Source organism: Lynx canadensis, chromosome A1, assembly GCF_007474595.2.
Source record: "Lynx canadensis isolate LIC74 chromosome A1, mLynCan4.pri.v2, whole genome shotgun sequence".
Classification (NCBI taxonomy): Eukaryota; Metazoa; Chordata; class Mammalia; order Carnivora; family Felidae; genus Lynx; species Lynx canadensis.
Genome location: NC_044303.2, coordinates 117489186 through 117510498, shown reverse-complemented (window position 1 = coordinate 117510498; position 21313 = coordinate 117489186). Strand labels below are relative to the sequence as shown.

Sequence of the window (21313 nt, the reverse complement as noted above, 5' to 3'; positions counted from 1 at the left end):
TCTCTGGGGTCACTTTCGCTCTCAATTTAAGAACCAGGTTGAAAGGCTTGGGTTTCTAGCTGGCATAGGATGCTTCTGGGTTCCCTGACTTGTACTTTGATCATTGACAGGATCTTCGAGAGATTGAAAATGATGATATGAGAGTGCAACTAAATGTGTTTGATGAGCAAGGGGAAGAGGATTCCTATGACCTGAAGGGACGGCTGGATGATATTCGAATGGAGATGGAATATCCTTTTATGGACTGGGTTCAAGACATATGAGACATTCATTATAGATCCCTGCATGAAATGGTGTGGGGTAATGACTCTGAACAGGGTATCAGCCTGTGTGTCTTCTTAGTAGGTGAGGCAGGTGTCTTTTGATTGCTGTGGGCTTTATTTACCTCAGCATGGACCAAAGAAATTAGGAAAGGTGATCTGAGGGTTGCTCAGCATGGAAGTAGCCATCAAAACGTGTATAGACTTCCTAGAACATAAGAGCTTGGTTTACGAAGGTGTAGAGCTGGTTTTTGATGCACATTCACAAGTCGGGGAGTAGGCTTGTCATTTGGTTTCTTGTGGGTGTCCCTGAGACTGACAGAGGGAGTAGTCTGGCTATGTATCACTATTTGACACACGTGACTTGTGGGTAGTGATCGTTTCATTTCTGTCTACTGCTTGATCTTCAAGCCAAGTACTGGGAATCCTCTGTCTCTGTGTATAGTACCACCCAACTCACTGGTCCCTTGGCCTTCGGAGGTTTATGGAGCTTAAAGTTTTGGGTAATGTTTACAGGGGAAATGGCTGTTAGAATAGAAGTGGCATCTTGGGACTTTTCCCAAGAGTTGGGCAATCGACCTGTCAAACAGTTTCTAAATATATGCTTTCCTTAGCCTCTTCCCCTTTTCCACTGACTTCAGTGAAGTTTTCCAGATTCTCCTAAACACAGTAAAGGATTCAAAGGCAGAGCCACACTTCCTGTCCATCCTGCAGCACCTACTCTTGGTCCGAAATGACTATGAGGCTAGGTAAGATGGTATACCTGTGACAAGTATTAAATTTGAGCCGAAGTAGAGAGAGAAAAATCCTTAAATTCAAAGACTGTAAAAGGAAAAAGAAAAGACAAAGGTTACATTTAATTTTCAGTCAGATATATAAAGAGTTGTCAGTTGTCCTTTTAATCTGACTGAAGCGCGGCTGTATGGAAGAGATCACAGTGTATACCGTAAAGTGTCCTTCCCATTTTGGAAATGGGAGGTGGGTGGGATAAAGATGGTAGCAAACGGAGGAACCCAGTTAAGGTTCTTTCAGGTTGCCTAGAAGTAGAGAGTAAGCAGTAGTGCTGTCTATCACAGAAAGGATCAAGCCTGAATTTTGAGATGGGAAATTATTGGCATTAGGAAGCAGATGGCAACAAGTTTTGATTATCTGAAGTAGATGGAGTAGCTGCTGTAGAAGAGGGAGTTGCCTAGCCTGGCAACATACTTGTTAGTTTTACGAAAAGGTCTTCTCTGGAATAGTTATCCTCAGGTCCCTCATTTATCAAAGCAGTTAACTTTTCCTGATCCTGATTGCTTCTGAGAATTGTATTTTGGTTTTCCTTTGATAACCTTGTTCTGTTTCTTCCATAGACCGCAGTACTATAAGCTGATTGAAGAATGTATTTCTCAGATAGTTCTGCACAAGAATGGGGCTGATCCTGACTTCAAGTGCCGGCACCTCCAGATTGATATTGAGGGGTTGATTGGTAAGCATATTCTTCTATCTGCCTCCTTAAAACATTGTTTCTACCTTTCATTTTGTGTCTTTCTCCAATGAAAGTTTCATGGAAGATAAATTCCTAGTCTCCAGGTATTTCCATTTGTGTCCTTAGGTGATCATCAACATCTGTGTTAGGAATATACAGACCTTTAGTTTATTTCTGTGTGAAACTAAGAATGTACCACTACTCACACATTGCCCCACCTTTTGAAGGGAGGTCAGCTGTCATCTGACTCCTGGTCTCAGAAGTTCATAAGTACCACTTGTAGGCACTCTCCATGCTGCCCAGTATGGCGGCCTTACCACATCACAGGCACCCAGAAATTCTGTGTTGAGCTCAATAGAAAGTTTCATTTCTTTGTTTAGTGCAGAACAGTAAGAAGTATAACAAAAGTGAGAAAATGGACAGAAGACTGCCATTATATTGAAGGATTTAGGTAGTGAGAGGGAAAGACAAGAGAATTGGGAACTTTACTGATTCTTCTATTTCTTTTCAGATCAAATGATTGATAAAACAAAGGTGGAGAAATCTGAAGCCAAAGCTACAGAGTTGGAAAAAAAGGCATGTATGAGAGATCAAAAAAATTGGGGTCTTTTTTTCCCTTTTTAAGGATTATGTTTTTTTCGGACATGTGAAACTGTTACCTGTGATACTTAGCAAACATTCAGCACACAGTAGTGGTTCCTAGGAGAAACCTTTCTGGTATAGGTTAGTCACTGGAGAAACTAACATGAATGTGATCCAGAGGAATTGGTGGTACACAGTTCTTGATCCCCTGGGTAGGACAGGAAAAGACAGATGGCTGTCATGAATAACAGTGACAGTTCTTGCAGTTTTGCTGGCATCTCAGGCCTCTTATTCCTAGAACAACAGGAATATGTGTGTGAATTCTTTTTTTTCTCTTTAGTTGTTACGGACTCCTATTGCGGTTGATGGGGGTTTGCTCCTAGAGGCTGCTGGGATTGTCCACCATAGCTGCTCTGGTGAAATGTCTTAACGGTGTTAAATTTCTTTAAAATCTTAGGTTTATTTGATTGCTTGGTTTTTAACTGAAGTATAGTTGACACACAATGTTAGGTTAATTTTAGGGGTGCAACATAGTGATTCAGCAACTCTATACATTATGCTGTGCTCACCACAAAGTGTAGGTACCATCTGTCATTATGCAACACTATTACAATGCTATTGACCATATTCTCTCTTCTGTGCCTTTCGTCCCTGTGGCTTATTCATTCCATAACTGGAAGCCTGTACCTCCCAATTGCCGTCATCCATTTTGCCTACCCCCCACCCCCTTTGCATCTGGCAAACACCTGTTTGTTCTCTGTATTTATGGGTTTGTTTCTGCTTTTTTTGTTTGTTGATCTGTTTTCTTGTTTTTTTTGTTTTTTTTTATTCCACACGTAAGTGAAATCATACAGTATTTGTCTTAGGTTGTTTTTGTTTGTTTTTGTAATTCCCCAAATTAGATAGACTGTGGAAATGATCCCTGGTTTCCCCCTTCTTTAACCTTGATTTTAAGGTCAAAATCATGGTGGTCTTTTTTCCCAGGCATTCCCTGGGAAAGTGAGCTCTCTAAAAGCATTGGGACAAAATAGTGAATTTTGGGGAATAACGCTGTGCTTCTTGCTGGAATGGATTGCTTACAAAGAGCCTAATTCCTTTCTCCTTTAGCTGGACTCAGAGTTAACAGCACGACATGAGCTACAGGTAGAAATAAAAAAGATGGAAAGTGACTTTGAGCAGAAGCTCCAGGATCTTCAGGGAGAAAAGGATGCCTTGGATTCTGAAAAGCAGCAGATAGCCACAAAGAAACAGGACTTGGAAGCAGAGGTGTCTCAACTCACAGGGGAGGTAATGCCTGAGCGGGGGAGGCAGAGTGACCTCTGAGCCATCAGCAGCCTCATGATAGGCCTGTCTGCAGCAGGAGTCAGACACCTTATTCCTCGGGAGGGTTCAGCTATTAATAGGTAATCTAGTTAGATAGTGCATGTTTTAAAAATCATTTACTGTTTTTTGTTTTATTTTGAGGTAATACATAAGATAGAAAATTTGGAAAATACAGACAACGTAGAGAATAAAAGGAGTCACAGTACTACCCAGAATTAAAACTAATGGTCTTCTAAGACATTCAGGAGTAAAATCCAAATTACCTCTTCACATATTTGCTAATTTTCTCTTATTTTAGCTATTTCTGGACAGATTTATCCCCATACTCTGTTTGCAGTTATAAGTATTTATTTTTTTAATGTTTGTTTATTTTTGAGAGAGAGAGAGAGAGAGTGTGCACCTGCGCTAGCGGGGAAGAGGCAGAGGGAGAGGGAGACACAGAATCCAAAGCAGGCTCCAGGCTCTGAGCTGTCAGCACAGAGCCTGACGCAGGGCTCGAACTCGGGAACTGTGAGATCATGACCTGAGCTGAAGTCAGATGCATTAAGTGACCGAGCCACCCAGGCACCCCTGCAGTTACAAATACTTAAATATGGTATCTGATAAGTTGATCACTTACATGGTTTTATCACTAGAATATTTGATTTGCTTGAACTTTGTATTTTCTAATTAAAGGGAGAATTTAACATAAAGGTTGAAGTTGCCTTTTTAATGCAAAGCATGCTAAACTAAGAACATGAAGACCTGAATTCTAGTTTGTGTCCCTAAATATCTGTGACTTTAGGTATGACTTGAGGAGTCTGTCTGATTACTTTCAGTGTCTGTGTGTATAAAAATGAGAACTTTGGATTAAGTAATTTTGTAGGTCCCTTCCAACCCTAGTAGTCCCTGAGTGAAGGGAGGAGTACTTCCATTGTTGTTGTTCCTCTAGGTTGCCAAGCTTTCTAAGGAACTGGAAGATGCCAAGAAAGAAATGGCTTCTCTCTCCGCTGCCGCTGCCGTTACTGCTGTAGCCCTTCCTAGCAGTGCTCCTGTCCCCCCCACCCCTCCTTTACCTGGTGACTCTGGCCCTGTTACTCCACCCCCAGCCCCTCCTTTACCGGGGGTGGTTAGCATACCCCCACCAGCTCCTCTTCCTGGAGGTGGTACCATTCCTCCTCCACCACCTCCCCCTCCTTTGCCTGGGGGTGTTTGTATCCCCCCACCCCCTCCTTTGCCTGGAAGTACTGTTGATATCCCCCCACCCCCTCCTTTGCCTGGGGGTGCTGGCATCCCCCCACCCCCTCCTTTGCCTGGGGGTGCTGGCATCCCTGTACCCCCTCCTTTGCCTGGGGGTGCTGGCATCCCTCCACCCCCTCCTTTGCCTGGGAGTGCTAGTATCCCTATACCTCCTCCTTTGCCTGGGGGCACTGGTATCCCCCCACCCCCTCCTTTGCCTGGGGGTGCTGGCATCCCCCCACCCCCTCCTCCCTTACCTGGAGGAGTAGGAATGCCCCCTCCTCCTCCCCCTCTTCCTGGTGGTCCTGGAATCCCTCCACCCCCTCCATTTCCTGGAGGTCCTGGAATCCCTCCACCTCCACCTGGAATGGGTATGCCTCCACCTCCCCCTTTTGGATTTGGAGTTCCTGCAGCCCCAGTTCTGCCATTTGGATTGACCCCAAAGAAGCTTTATAAGCCAGAAGTGCAGCTCCGAAGGCCAAACTGGTCCAAGGTGAGAATTTCTGTCCATTTTTTTCTTTAGTAGATATTAAGAAACCACTTCACTTTCCTACTTTGTGCCCAGGTGGTCTTCCCTTTCTTACGACTAACATCTGTCTTCAGGTTCCATTCATGCTTCTGCTTATTCAGCACATGTTAGGCGTCTTTTGTATGGCAGACATCACTTCGGAGAGTTCTTGGAGCCCTATTCTATGCTACAAACCCTAAACATATCTTTAAGTTAATGTTTTTGGTCTTTTTTCTGAGGTTATGAGTGCCATGGTAACAAACAGTTTGGTAATAGTCATTTCACCAGTTTGCGACCTGCTGACAGTAGTGCTGATCTGGAAAGTTGTGGCTTTTGGATACATCCTGATACCTCTCTCTGCCATCAGTGAGTTACAGAGGACATGTTTGCATGGCACAGTATTTCCTCCACTGTGCATTTGAGGCCCCTGTGATTTCTGCATTAGCCTTCTGCTTAAAGAAACCAAGTTAAAAGAGCCTAGTGATACAAAATAAACTAATAAACTCATAAACTAATTTGTCATAGTTAAATTGGTTTTTTCCGTTTGTCATAGTTAATAGCTAAATTTTTGGGAAAAATATAATGTAGAGCAAAGGAAGATGTGAAATCCTCAATACTTCTAAAACTAGAGGACTTGAGGTTAGGAGGAAGATAAGTAGCATAACTGAATCTAGTTCTTGAATAATCACCAAAAAACAAACTGGAAGCACTGTCTCCTGATCCTACCATGAAGAGTGCAGCTCCTCTGTGTCTTGGATTAGTCTGTTTTGCTGAGAACCACTACCCACGTCTTCTGCATGTTAATCCATTTTCCAGGTTGGAAAGTACAGAGCTCAGCTTAATAACTCAACACTCTGCCTTTATCCACAGTTTGTTGTTGAGGACCTGTCCCAGGACTGCTTCTGGACAAAAGTGAAGGAGGACCGTTTTGAGAACAATGAACTTTTCGCCAAACTTACTCTTACCTTTTCTGCCCAGACCAAGAGTGAGTACCTTCCTCTTTCATGCCCAGGGCCAGGATAGGACTTGGAGTGTCCTTTAAGTGGGTTTTCCATTCTTTTCCTGTCCCTGGGTGAGGGTTGAAGAGAGGTGGTTTTTCCTGTTAGGAAGGAATTAAGATATTTTTGTATTCTGGGGATGCTGAGGTTGAAAAAGAAAACTGTTGCATTTTGGTATTTTTCCCCCAGTTTGTTTTGTATATGGGTATTTTATATCAGTATAACTTGTTGGGGATATGAGATTAAGGTGACAAGAAGCTCAGTCTAGGCCCCTGTTAATAATACCCTTGAACGGATTCTGACACTGTCTTTAAGGTGCCATCCTAGACCTACACTCATAAAGGGTTGGGTGGAGTTTTGAATAGCTTAGGTGATTGAGTGACTGTTTAAAGTAACAGAGCCATGTGTGATTCTTTTTTTCTTTTTTCCCTTCCATTTCTTTTCAATATTTGATGTTTTCATGGCCATTTTCCCTCCAGCTTCAAAAGGTAAGAATACAGAAGAGCCTTTTAATTGAGTATCTTGAACATTAGAGCGAGATGAAGCAGATGTAAAGCGATTTCTCTTAAGAAGACTGAGAGATCGGGGATTGATATCTCTACTGCAGTTTTTTGTTTTTTTTTTTTATTAATAGTCCAGAAGGCTCAGTACCTGTGATGTTAACTGACAGGGTAGAAAGTTATTTTAAGTCCAGGCTGCCACACCTGAAGTACTAATACTGTTACCTTACATTTCTGTTGTGTTTTGTAGTCTTCTACCTGCTTTAACATGTGTTACTTCTTGGATCTGCAAAGAAGCCTTAAGAGATAAGCAGGATGTGTATTATCTCCATTCTGTAGCATGTTTGGAGTGAGTAGGTACCTTGCCCAAGGTTAAATGACCAGATCTAGGGATCTTGTCTTCTGGTCTTTTTTTTTTTTTTTTGGTATAAATTCTTGCTTCTTCACCTTTGTATCTTCCCCTTTGTTCTAGAAGAACTGATCTTTTTGCCCTCTTCTTTCTTCACTTCCTAATTTTTGTGGTTTTGTGCTGCCTTATGATGGGGCACTTGTAGTTATTTCCCCTGAAGAATACAGTATTTGAATTTAATGACAGTTATAGCCCACTAATTTTGTATTTCCATCTGAAAGCTTTTTTATTTACTTAGGGGTATATTACGACCCTAGTGATGGAAACTAAGTGCAACTTTTGAGCATTTCCCCATCTTCTCTCTGCCCTCCTCCTGCCCCTTTATTTTATTCCTTAAGTGATCTGAGGGGACCAAGCTGCACTTTCTTATAAGGAGCCTAACATTGCTAGGTGTCTTTGGTGGTCCCTAGATATGTGCATGTATCTGAGAGTGTGAGATCGCTGTGCTCAGACTTGACATGTTGCCCTGTCACTCAGGGCAAAGTGGCCTTGTATTCCAGAAGAGCTGTCATCTTCTGAACTAAAGCCCAGCACAGTGGATTACTTCCACCCTCTTAGTGAAAAATACCATGACAGTGACAACTTACCCTACTCTAGTATATCACCAAAGACTAGCTGACAGAGAAACTCAAAATCAAATGATTTCCTAATTTGTAAGGTCACAGAATCTAGCCCTTTGTTGGCTCTGGCCTAAGTTGCTTTCTTGCAGCTGTGCTCTGAGTGCCACTGTGCATGCATACTGGCTGGACCCCTTTCCTCCTGCCTTGGTCACATCCTACTTCTGTACACTCATATTACTGTTGATGAAAGTGGGATTTTCTGCAGTTTAATGGTTTTCCTTGGCATTTTATCCCCCCTGTGAATTGATAGATGGTATGTTAAAAATACCCAAGCCAGACTTTACCTTTTGTCATTTTCAGCACTGTAACCAAACTTTTTAATGATCCTTCAGTTCTCAGGTTCTGCCCTAGAAACGACATTCTTTTCATTTAAGTTTCTAACTTTCTACCAGCCTTGGTTCTTTTTTAAATTTTCTTTAGTTTGGTTTAATGGACTATTGATTTTTGTGTAGTAATAATCCTCACTAGTAGATTCCTGAGTGCACAAGCAGGGGAGAGGCAGAGAGAGAGAATCTTACTCAGGCTCCATGCCCAGCACAGAGCCGGACACGGGACTCAATCTCACGACCTTGACATCATGACGTGAGCCGAAATCAAGAGTCAGACACTTAACTGATTGACAGGCACCCCTCTAGCTAGTCTTTAAGTATCTTTAGTTTCAGTTACCATTTGCAGCTGTTAAATTGGCACACTGTCTTAATGTCCCTGTCTTTTCATTAGGAAACACTTGAGGGTGTGTTCTGAAAACTACAAAATCATGAGTTTTCCAGACATTCTAAATCTTAATGATTTAAAGAAATTCCTGGGGGAGGTTTTATTTTCTCTGTCAAATATAATCCTAAGTGCTTACTGTTTACCCAACTCTAAGTTACTTATAGCACTCAGATGCACCAGGACATTCCTGCTGCTTGTTGGCCATGGTACATCTATGTTTTCATTCATTTCCCCCCAAAAAAGAAATGCCTCCCCATTTTAAAAATAATTTTTTCTTTGGATTTTTAATGTTTTACTGACTTTAATGTCCGATATTTATTTTTTTCTTCTCTGTTTGCCTGCTTTTTTCCCCTTTGAGTTAGTCTGTAAATCTCTGGTGATACAAGAGGTATTTGAATATTGGGACTTATTTAACATGTCTCTTGGGAACAGAATAGTTGATTTAATGCCATTGCTGCAGGGGTCTCAGGTAGCAGGCAGAAGTACTGCATAGGGACCCCATCCCATGTATAACTCCCACTGTGATCAGGGCTAATTTGCCCTTGGCTTTCCTGATGCAGTTTTGAACTTCCTTCTCTTGGTGCTTCAGGTTGGCAAACTCCATGCATATTGTTCCCAAGTAGCCCCTTGATCACAACATACCTGAAAAAAAACACTTGAGTCAAAAAAGACTTTGAGGATCTTAGTTAAAGTTTATGTCAGGTAAGGAAATTCAGGCTTTAGCAGCTTCAGAGGTAGGCCTCTAAGGGCCCAGGTCTCCTGATTATAAAAGCAAGGTTTCTTTTGTTTCTGATGTTTTAAACATGTCCATGTAAAATTTCAGAATATCTTCATCCTTAATCCTTTTTGTCAGGTAGGTAACCAGTTTCAGTTTCATAGTCTTAATATTGATGATGTAATTAAACAATAGATAAATACTCATTAGCACTCTGTAAATATTCTGTCTTTCAGATAAAGAATTAGAGACCTAATTTGAATAACTTTTACAAGTCTATATAGTAAGTGCCAAAGCCAGGATTCTCACTCTTGAGTGTCTGATTCCAAAGTCCTTGCTCTGGCCCTCTGCGTTCCAGAAGTGTATATCCCTCCCCTAAATGTTTCCAGAAGCTTAGCTCCAGACAAAAGATGAAAGAAGTAGTTTTGCAACTACTTCATTCATTCAGGCACTTCACTTCTGTCCTTGAATTGGCAGTGACTCTTAGTACAAAAAAGAAATAACAGATTAGGGAAAGTAGGTGAAATACTGGATATTTAGGGTTGAAGAAGAAGAGACATGTTTTTTTTTTTTTTAAATTTTTTTTTTTTTTTTTTTTAAAGAAGAGACATGTTTTGATTCTAGTATATTCACTTGTAGCAATGAATCCAGTTGGAGAAACTAAGACCTGCTTCTCTATTACAAAGAAGTTCTGCTTAGATGATTTCAGCCTAGTAGTTGCCAGGCTTGATGAGGAAGTTATTTGGACAGTGGGTGTTCATAATATTGCATTATTTCCTTTCTCATTTGCTAAACACAAGTCTCCGTTACTTGTTAGACATAGCTGTATCCCCCTTTTATTTTACTGATCCCTAAAGCCTCTTGTATACCTACTCCAGGAATGAACCTTAAAGAAAACGCCTACCTCACTCTTTACATCTCCCTCCTTAGTCAGAGGTCTCCAGCCACTTCTTCATTATGGTTCAGGAAGATGTGGGCCTTTTTAAGTAAGAGCCCAGAGAGAGGAGCCAGCCCTCAAATGTATACTACAAGTTCTCTTGATCATTTTTCTCTCTTAAAGATTAGTCTCTTGTTTCTGAACTCTTGACTTTCTATAAATCACAAATTTCCTCAGTTGATTTATTCCTTGCCAGGGAATATTATGAATTCAGATTTGATAGGCAGTGCTATAAAAACTTCTAGCCCTTTTTACTTTCTCACTCTTCTTATGGTGATCAGCAAGGAGTCTTTTATCATGGTCTCTTTCCTGACTCTGCCTTTTGAATTCCTTGGGAACACGTTCATTAGTTAAATTTTAATTTTTTTCATCTTTTCCTAAGGAGCATTTTCATCACCGTGGTGACCTCAGGTCATTATTTGTATGTATGAGATAAGTAGTTTTTCATTCAGCTTTCCTTCTAACTCTTACTCTCTTTTGTTAATGACTTGATCCCATGAAAAATACTGTCCTTGGAATGGTGTAAGAAGTGATAACTGATGTGCTAGGTAACAGTGACATTTTCCTTTTTAGGTTTATTCCTTCCATCCAAAAATGTTCTGGGCTTTTAAGATCCACAAGCTAATCTCCATTAGTGGTGTGCATTGGACAGACAATATGTAGGTTAAACCCTCTCCCTGTTAAAAAGTATGAGGGGCCTTGTGGCAACTTTGGGCATCATCAGAACAGCTCTCCAAGTGGTTAACAGCAGTAATTTAGAAAGAACTCTGCCTAAAAGTAAGATCTTGACCAAGAGCTGCAAATTTCATACACAGTAACAGTATTTTCATTAGGATTTGACTGTGTGCATCAAGATCCCAGTGTTTGTGCTGTTGTCCCACAGGTCAGAACTGTTGGCAACAATCCTCTGTTGCTCTCCCAGAACTTGTTTGGTTCAGGCTTCAAGGGTAGCCAGTGGTGGGGAAGCAATCCCTTCTTTCCCCAGAGGTCAAAGGGTCTTTCCTTTTCCCTGTGATCCTCTTCTGTCCACTAGGGGGCACTTTTTCAGTTGGATTTTTATCAGGAAATGTCCAAGTGAATCTTTACAGTTTCTGCAACTTTAACCCCTAGAAACAAGATTTTGTAAGAGCTCAGCATGCTCCACTCTATTCATTGAATGTCTTGGCAGAAAGATGTCTGTTCCATCAGTTCGTTACTGCTCTCAAGTGTATAGGATTAAGACTCCAAGTGCTATTCAAGTGAATATTTGTTGGGATTATTGTCTTTTAATTACTAATTTTCTTGGGTTCTAAGTAGGATCAGTCTATGAGTTAGTGCAAAGTACTTGGGAAGTTCCATAATATCAGAGGGCACTTCCTCATCATCTAAAAAACCTGAATCTCCTATCCCCTGGGGTAATGAGGAGCCCTGAACATTTGGGTTGTCCTCTGCCCATCATCAGGGGTATAAAAAAAGAACCTAAACCATCCCTTTCACATACTCCTCTCTCCTCTCAACCTTTCCATCACCATTTGCCTTGAATTCACTGGATCTAATATTATGCTATTTATCTTGGTGTGTATTACTATAGGTCGTCCTCACATCCCATACTCGAATCCCCTTAAGGGTCTACGTATCTCCTATTCAGTCTCCTCCTCTGATCCTACCTGAGCACCTGAAACCCATTCACTGTGCCCTCTGGAATTCTTGGTCCAATACAAGCAAAGTCTCCCATAACATCAACTTAACCTTGTTGGTCTAATAGAAACCTGGCTTTCCCTCAACACTGCTTTCCTTCTTGTGTTTCTCCTGTGATGGGTTTTTTTTCCACATAAATCTCATCTTAATGGACCTGGACCCAGAGATGGTATAGATGTCTTCTTTGTTGTTTTTGCCACTTTAAGATCATACCACCTTTCTCTTGGCTAAAAACCCATAATTTTGAATCTCATGACATCAAATTACATCACCCAGTTCCTTTCTTAGTGCCAATGATCTACTAACATCCCGAGTTACTCCTCTCTCAGCCAGGTTAGCAATTGGTTACTCTTTGCAGTACTCCAGTACCACTTCCACCTTAATTCTTTGCAATTTCTGTATGAAAGGGTCATGATCCTGCCAGTATTTTGGCTTCCCACTTCCTTGAATTCTTCTTTTGCAGTGATCTTGTCCTCTACCTCATCCATTCCCTCCTATAGTCATCACCAAAACTGCAGTCCCTCCACAGTCTTAATTTCATGCCACCCATGTTCTATGTTTTTACTTCTCTCTCTAGTATCCTGACCGCCACCCCCTGGGACTTCCAGTCCATTTGTCCTACCACCTTTCACTGTCTTTCTGTTCCTCGATGACTTCACTCTCCTCCTCAGCTAAAATTCCATGGTTCATTATCATAATTATCACTCTCTTGGATGTTTTCCCCTTCTGTTACCTCTCTCTGATTTCATCATAGTTGATTGGCAAAAACCACAGTCTCTCCTTGCCCTGTACAGGTAGCTGTGCTGATGAAAGTGGCTGGAGAAAAGCAAACATTTGGTCCTCCATGATAGACTTTTCAAGTTTTCAGGACAGCAGATGCTCTTACTTTTTCTCCTACCTCACTGGCTGTTCTTTCTTCTGGGTCTCCTCCGCTCAGTTTGCAATGTTGCTTAGCCCTTGATCCTGCCAAGCAATTGGATATTAAACATTTCGAGTACCTTCAACTTCCTATTCTTCTAAATGATAATTTCACACTTTTTCTCTTCTCAAAGACCCAATATCTCCCTCATTCTCAGTCCTCCTGCTTCACTGAGAATACTGAAGCCATCAGAAAACATGCTTCTGTAGACTTCTGCCATTATTATACCCACTCTATGTGTCTTCCTCTCTCTTACCATGGTCCTGTCTGAAGCCACTTCCTGTACTATTATGATATCTTCATTTCAGCAAATACATAGAATACACTAAAAATATTTTTTAAAAAAAGTCTTCTCCCTGCCTGGAGTGACCATGGTTAACATACCTTTCAGCTGTATGTGTTATTCTAATAAATGAAAGGGTGAAATCCTTTTCAGGTGGGAAAATGTGGGAAATTTTCCAATAGAATCTTAATCTTAACTGGAACTTTAAGGGACAGGGGTGTTAAAAGATAAAATTACAGGGGCATCTGGGTGGCTCAGTCAGTTGAGCATCCGACTTTGGCTCAGCTCATGATCTCACAGTTTGTGAGTTCGAGCCCTGCATCAGGCTCTGTACTGACAGCTTACAGCCTGGAGCCTGCTTCGAATTCTCTGTCTCCCTCTTTCTGCTCCTCCCCTGCTCATGCTCTGTGTGTCTCACTCTCCTTCAAAAATAAATAAAAATATTAAAAAGATTTTTTTAAAAAGTAAAATTACAGAAATGTGAGGGTATACACATATTTTTAATCTAATCTGTGGGATTCCATGTGGTAGATACCGTTGTGCATTTTGCTGAACATTTCTCAGCATCTCTTGATACCATTACATACAGATGTATTCCCATTATTTCTAGTGAATAATTGTACTTTGTCACATGAATAAATCTAAACTTTATACACTTGATCTCTTACTGAGAAGTTACCAGCTTTTTATACTATAAGCAGTGCTACAAGAAGAATAATTTTATATTTATCTCTGTATATTTGCATTTCTGCAGTATATTCTTAAAGTTTCTGTGTCCATATTGCTAAGTATAGGATAGTACCAATTTATCCTACCATCAAAAATCAGGAATTACTTATTGTAGTGTGTGATAGGGGAATGTGGTACCTTGTTTTAATCAGACTACTAAGGAGATTGCACCAGCGATATTCCTTCATACCTCTTTCCTCATCTATAAAATGAGACAGATTAACCAAAAGATACTCTCAACTTGAAACTTCTGGGTTTTGTTATTCTGGTTTTTTTTCCCTTTCTTTTTGCTTGCATAAGTTGTCTTTGGTGTTATCATCTCAAACTCTTTTGTTTTGACTGTTTGCTAAAAAATTCTTCTGTTGTTTTGTTTTGAGTTTCATTCATTTTCCCTGCACTGAGATCAGGCATTAGAAATTGCTGCTTGCTTTCAATTAGTGTTTGGGGGTATGGAACTAAACTAGTGTAAAACTGTGAAAGGTTTCATGAAGACTGCCGGTTTACTTTCCACGGAAGACTTACTGGTGGAGATTTAAGGGAGGGTGTCATCAGATAAAGATAATTAAACTTTAATTCCTTCTAAACTAGAGGAATTTGATATATCTGAAGAGTGCTCTTTCTCCTTTTCGCCACCAGATGGCACATGGATCTCTTCTGTTTTAGTTGTGTCATTGTTACGTCTGCGAGTGATGCAGTCACGTTAGAGAGAGACAGCCTCTGTGATTTTCAAATACAAACTGTATGTTATGCTGCCCTCTATCTATCAGGAAATACATTTGGAGGACTGATCAGTAAAAGACAGGAAGCTGTAACTTGCCTTTTACAAAAGGATCTTATCCTCTTGCAGCTAGTATCTTTATAGGAGCAACACTGGTGGTTTTTGGAGGGCACAGATGCTGGAGCATGTTTGTTTTTTTTTGTTTTTTTTTAGTCTGATAACTTCATGAAATCATAGCCCTCCTTTTAGAAGGCTTAAAGAAAAAATTGTTTTTTACCAGCTTGACAGTTCATTCTATACATATTTATAACTCCATGATAAAAATATTCCCAATCCTGTCTCTGTCTCTGCTGAATAGCTCCTTCAAGCATATAATGGAACTCCCCGCTGATAATATACTCCTAACTTCCCAGAGATAGTATACTGAATAAATTTCCCTCAGGGAATTCCCCTGGTCTGTCTTGGATAGAATTTGCTGGTACAGAAAAGTTTTTACTGTCAACCCTTTTCTATCACTGTTAACTCCTAATTACCCCCAAGATAATTCCAGTTTTAGAGCCTCTTTCTAGCTATTCAAACTTTAGTGTGTGCCTGTATTACTATTCTTGACATGCATAGACTGAAACTATATCTTTTAAACCCAAGGTACCATCCAGCATTATCTGCAGATTTCAATTGTGTATCTTTCAGAGTAGGTATTATCCTTGTTTTTATGGAAATCATACAAGATAAGTTAGCAGGCAATATGACATTTTCTATTGATTCCTGACATTTTAAAGGCTCTAATTCAGGGGCACTTGTTTTCACAAAATTTTTTCTTGCCATCTTCTGGCCAGGTCTCGTTAGGTATCTTTGAAGGATATTTTGAAGAAGTTCTCTGGAGTCTGTGTAGCTAGGAACCACTTAGAGACTGATGATGAGGATGGAGGATATGTGTGGCAGGCAGATGATGGGAAATCCCTCCAGTTTGTACAACAAAGATGGAGTTGTGTAAGACCAGGAAGTCCAGATCGTGATGAAGGGGCTACACTTGGGCAGACAACTCTTGCTCTTGTTTGGTTATTCCTTCACCATGGAGACCTGGAGTTGGTAGAGATCAGGGATGTGTTTAGGAAGAAGAATGGGATCTCCAGGAAATGTCAAGAGCAGAGCTGGGCTTTAGGATAAGCAGGAGAGTGATCCAGTGCTTTTAGGCTGCTACATGTTGGGGCCCAAAGCAGCTGCCTTACGGGAACAGCCCTGTTCTCAGCATCCCTTACATGCTTTGGGAATTGTCAGATGTGAACTTACTCTTTTGCTAATATGGGACCAATCTCCCTGTAAACATGAAATTATAGACCAGTTTTCAGGGAGTACTGATACCTCCACCACAGGATGTTTCCTCTGGGGCTTTCCTGCTTCTCCGTTATCTGGTTTTCTGCATAAGTAATCTAGGTAGTTGAGAAGTCAACATGGTATGAAGAAGTCTCATAACCACCCTAGTGTTCATCCATTCCATCCTCCCCCTCCCTACCCTTAGAGGTCATCATTTTTATTAGTTTCTTGATTATACTTTCATTGTTTTTAAAAATGCAGTTATAAGCAAAAACTGATAGATTCTTATCCTCCATCCCCTTACCAAAAGGTAACATACTACCTTTATTGTTCTGTACTTCCTATATCGTGGAGATTTTTCATGTCAGTACATAGATATCTTTGTCATTAAAAGAAATCTAATTTTCAACAAGCATGCATTGCTTTTCTAATGAACACGAGGATAAAAATATGGTAGTGAAGTAATCTGTCCTTTTTTTTGAAACAGCTGCGACAATTTAGTTAATCTGACTGCATCTTGAGTGTGTGGATGTGTCCTCTTGTTCTACCTGCAAACTCTGTTATGTAATAAATAATTGAACACACCAATTTATAAATGTAGGACACCTCATACTGAAGCCTTCCGGCCATTGTGTGAAGAAGAGAGTTTTGAAAAGTTCTTCTGTGGGCCCTTCCAGACTCTAGCTACTTCTGGAGCATTATATTCTCAAGCAGGAGCAGAGCTTTGTATCACTAGCATAGGGATGCTACTTCATAGGAGGGATGTGGTCTTCAAAGGAAAGGGATGGCCTGCCTCATTTATTACTTCCTTCTTAGTTTTTGTTCTGGAAAGAATAGTTCTAGAACTTACTACACTGTAACTGTTTTGTTTAAGAATTCCGGCACATCATTGGGGCGCCTGCGTGGCTCAGTCGGTTAAGCGTCCGACTTTGGCTCAGGTCATGATCTCATGGTTCGTGGGTTCAAGCCCCTCATGGGGCTCTGCTGACAGCTCGGAGCCTGGAGCCTGCTTAGGAATCTGTGTCTCCCTCTCTGTCTCTCTCTTCCTCCCCTGCTCGCACTCTGTCTCTCTCTCTCAAAAATAAAGATTAAAAAAATTAAAAAAAAAAAAAAAATTCCGGCACATTGCTTTCAGAGCAACTTGGAAGAACACTCATGATATGGTGTTAGGCAGGAAAAGCAGGAAACCATTATGTACAACCATTATTGCAATTTTGTTTCACAGAAAAAAATGCAGAAGTAAAAGATTGGAAGAGAATATACCAGAATACTATGACAGAATTTGTTAGGGTGCTAGATTTCTTTTCCTACTAATTTCTCTATAATGTGGTCATCTGACTTTTTAAATGGGAAGAACAAAAGGGTTAAGAAGAAAGTTTGCCAGTGGCCATGATGCTGAAGAGGGGGTTTTTAGAAGTACTTTACCTAAGAAATTAGTGTTTACAAAGCAGAATGCTAATATCCAGTTCTACACAGCAGGTAAAAGCATCTTATTTCACTCCCCATAGTAATCCTAGCCTGCTTGTCTTTGAAAAATCAGATTCTAATTTAAAAAGCTATTTGTTCCAGCAGCTTTGAGTGAGGGAACTCCATTTATACAACAGCAGGGCATTGGAAACCCCGTGTTTGCAAGATGGGATGGAACTTTTCCTCCTTTCTGATCCTGTATTAATTCCAACTCTGTTCTTACAGTCTGTGATTCTTTCTTTTGTTATCTGTTAGTTTGGAAGATAAGGTGAGTGTGTGTTTAAATTTCCTCGTGGCAAGAAAAACTGCTAAATCCTTTGAAGAATGACCCCCTTTTCCTGTGCTGCTTGCATTTTTCTTTTCAACCACGGGGTGTGCGCAGTTGAGCTATTTTGGCTCCGGTTCCAAATTGTGATGTCAGAGACTAGGGATTGGAGGAGAGTATCAGGTGACTTTCAGTAACAGTGATGACGGTTCTGCCCTCATCCCCACCCCTTCAACCCCCCTCCCCTCACTTTCCACACCCTTTCCTGGCTTCCACCTTAGGAACAAAGAAGGGAAAAAAAACAGCAGTGTGACGAAAACCAGCTGCTGCCTTTGCAGACTCAGGCTGGGGGCTGGGTATTTACTCCTTGTGTTCTCTTTGTTAGGCACTTACTCTATTACTTCTCCCAGGACCCTGACTAAAATGTAGAGTGTTTCTAGGATCCTTTGTTACCGAAAACAGCTTAGAAATGTGCAGTTTACTCAGGATTTAGGAGACGTACAGCAGAGATTAAAACTGCTCCAAGAATCTAGAAAATAATGGAGGTATTTTGCTTTCTTAAACTGATTCAAGAATACCATTTGATATCAGATGCTGTGAATGATAGGAGCACATTATCTGTTACTTCCAATTCTTGGAACAGTGCTGCCTAGTAGGTGTTATCTTCATTTTATAACTGAGAAATGGGAAGTACAGAATTAATACGTCCTTTGTTTATTAAGATCTTACAGCAAGTAAATAGCAAGCCAGAATTTGACTCCAGATCTGTTAGGCTCAGAATCTAAGATTTAGTGGAAGGGAGTACCAAGAAGGCAGGCGTGTTCAGAGATGCCTGCTTCCAGGGACTGTCGTGGCACTGGGTGAGCGCTCTTTGCTTTTCACCAGTGACCAGTCCTGATTTCTTTAACAAATAAATCTCCAGGGGAAAAAAATGAGATGAGGAGAACATAGAAGCTAAAAGAGAATTTAAAAATATGTCAGCCAGTTAAAATGTGTGGCTCTCATTTATAGCCTGATTGATTTCTTTTAAGAAAGGCAAAAACTTTATACCTAGTACCGTATATTGATGCCTTTTCTCCTGTCCTCTAGCCTTACTGTCTCTTGTCTCTCCTTCCAGGCCCCGAAGCTCATCTCTCTTCCTTAGCACTCCCATGTTGAGTCACCTTCCTGGGTGTGCTGGGAAAGTATCTGTGAGAAATTCAGTGACTTCTTGTCTGAGAGATCAAATGTTTTGAGAAGTGCCCAGATTTCTGATAGTGCTTTTTTGCCACCCTTTCAGACTTTGATTTGCTCCCTTCTTCCTAACTCTTAGCACTTCAGCTCTGTACCTTTGGAATTCAGTCCTGCTTTGTTCTTCTCCCTCAGGTTTATGCATTTTACCAGTTTGTCCCATCTTGCCTTAAAGCTTGCATATCCACTGTGGTTTGGTTATGTGGGATTTAGCAGATGGGTATTTGTTTTGCAGGGAGAGGTCAGTGATAGGAATCTGGTTTTCCCTCCTATGGTGTATTCCTATGAGGGGCTTCAAGGTGCTGAATTTTCCACTCATGTATATTACATCCATGGGGAATATGAAGTAGACATCCTCCACATGGGCAGCTTCTTACATTAGCACATGGAAGGGCCCTCTTGTTCTGTCCTTTCCTCAGAATCAGAGAACTTAGGTAGAGCTTGATAGACACAGCTTATTGTACACTGGGTGGACTTGGTGATTCTTAGCTATGTTGCCCTCACGGAGTTTGTTGTTGTGTGTACTACCTACAGATTAAGTGTTCAGATCTTTTAGATAAGCTAGGGAGATCTAGGACTCTTCTCCAAAGGCCCTGTTTTATCAGAGAGAGAACTATAATGGTACTGGAGTCCACTTTTTTTTAACTTCCTATTGTGATTCTGTGCTCACACATATGTCCTGCCATTATCTCACTTCATGGACGTTGGATTAGCTCACATATTTGTGCCACCTCATTTAAGTGAGTGAATGCTATTGGTGACTTGGATCCACAGATTTCTCAGCATGTTCCACATTTTCTACCTTTCTCCTGTGTTCTCTTTTAGTCATAAAGTACTTGGGTTACTTAAGGGAAATGCAGCCTAAGATCAATGGAGGGTGTTCCCTGTAGAATAGGGACAAACGACGCAGGTTCATCTTGGGCAGAGCGAGTAGAGTCTGGTCCTGAGTCAGTGAGTGAGCCCGAAGGTTAGGTGGAGTTGCTTTATAGCTCAGCCTGAATCTTTCAGCCCTGCACATGTAACTGGCTTTAGAGCCAGCTGTGTTCTCAACAGAACTTTCCCAGAGTCCTTTTTCCTACCTCACTTACTCACTCACACCTGCAATTCTTAAGAACTTAGCTTCTAGGATGTCAGGCAACTCCCTTCTCTTCCATTTCCTGTTTGTGGTCTTCACCGAGAGAAGCCTGCCACAGGAATTCCTGGGGAAGTGATGGCTACAGCTGTGAGACTCTGGGCGCCATTAGCTCATTCCTGCAGTTAGGGAATACTGTGCTACGTAGGAACTCCCTTCCGCTCTGGGGGCCCTTAGAAACTGTTACTGCTCAGAACTCAGCAGTCACTAGGACTCCGGCCTCTGACTTTGTGCCTTGACTCTTATCTGTCTTCACGGACTGGAAATTATGTTCCTTCATGCCTTAGTCTGCTTCAGTTTTCGAATTCAACATAAGAATCAAGATTTATGACAAAATTAGCTTGGATGAATTCTTTTAACATATGCAATAATAGGGAAGAAAGAAAAATGGGGTACTTCTCTTGGACAGCAGGGGGTGCCCTTTCCCTTTGCTTTATTGCCTGGCACTCCCTACTGCATTCAGCCATTTTAGACAGATTGTTTTTGCTCCTAGCTAACTCCATTTTGTGTTTGTGACGCAGGAAAAAAAGAATTGGGCAAGGGAGGAGCCCCGCTGGGGGAGGAGTGAGACAGGCTGAGACGCAGCTACTGACCCCTTTACTCAGCACTTGCTCACCAGGGACTTACCTTGCTGCAGGCTGCCTGCATCCCCAGCCACAGATGGAGCATATCCTCGCCCTCTGAACAGAGAACACGGTGGTGTCTGGCTACTGGATACCTAACAGTGACAGGGTGCTGAGATAGCAGGCGTGGCATCCTCTCTCCCTCTTCAAGGATCTGAGCCTGAGTTTAGGTAGTTTTTTCTTACAGAGATCTTGAGGCTGATTTTCTCAACTATAGGATCAGCTAAGAAAAGGTACCCTTTTCACTCACTTTTCTGAGATCAGATGCCCTAATGACTCCAGGGAAGCAAATCTGACTTTTAAAAACAGTATTTATATTATAAAAGGTAAAAAGCACACACGTGTATACGTAACACATATATGCATACACACATACATATGTGAAGAGAAGAGTATGAATACCTATGTATCCCCATCACCCAATTTAAAAACTCCTAGCTCATCTTGTTTCAGCTACCTGCATCAGCCTTTCCCTTGCCATACCAGTAATTTAAACCATATCCTAATTAGTTCTATCATTTAAGCTTTAAGTAAGTAGTTCAGAATTTATATCAAAAAATGAGGACTTTTTTAAAAAAGAGAAATATATAACCATTATCACATCTAAAAAAGTTATTTAATATCATCAGGTATCCACTGTTATTCAAGTTATCTTCTGGATTTTTTTTTTTTTTTATAGTTTGTTAATCTGAATCACAGCCAGA

The 21313-nt window shown here is 41.0% G+C and overlaps 1 protein-coding gene across 5 annotated transcripts in view; it reads left to right on the top strand.

Annotated features, from left to right (window-relative positions):
• Positions 1-21313, top strand: part of DIAPH1 (diaphanous related formin 1) — a 104298-nt gene that overhangs the window by 37564 nt on the left and 45421 nt on the right. For 3 of the 5 annotated variants that reach the window (XM_030320214.1, XM_030320196.1, XM_030320210.1), the window contains 8 exons: positions 111-229; positions 893-1009; positions 1613-1728; positions 2240-2304; positions 3418-3597; positions 4565-5344; positions 6230-6344; positions 6837-6845. In XM_030320214.1, the coding sequence (XP_030176074.1) occupies positions 111-229; positions 893-1009; positions 1613-1728; positions 2240-2304; positions 3418-3597; positions 4565-5344; positions 6230-6344; positions 6837-6845 (1501 nt within the window). The remainder of the gene's footprint in view (positions 1-110; positions 230-892; positions 1010-1612; positions 1729-2239; positions 2305-3417; positions 3598-4564; positions 5345-6229; positions 6345-6836; positions 6846-21313) is intronic. The other 2 variants (XM_030320203.1, XM_030320189.1) reach the window with 1 other exon arrangement.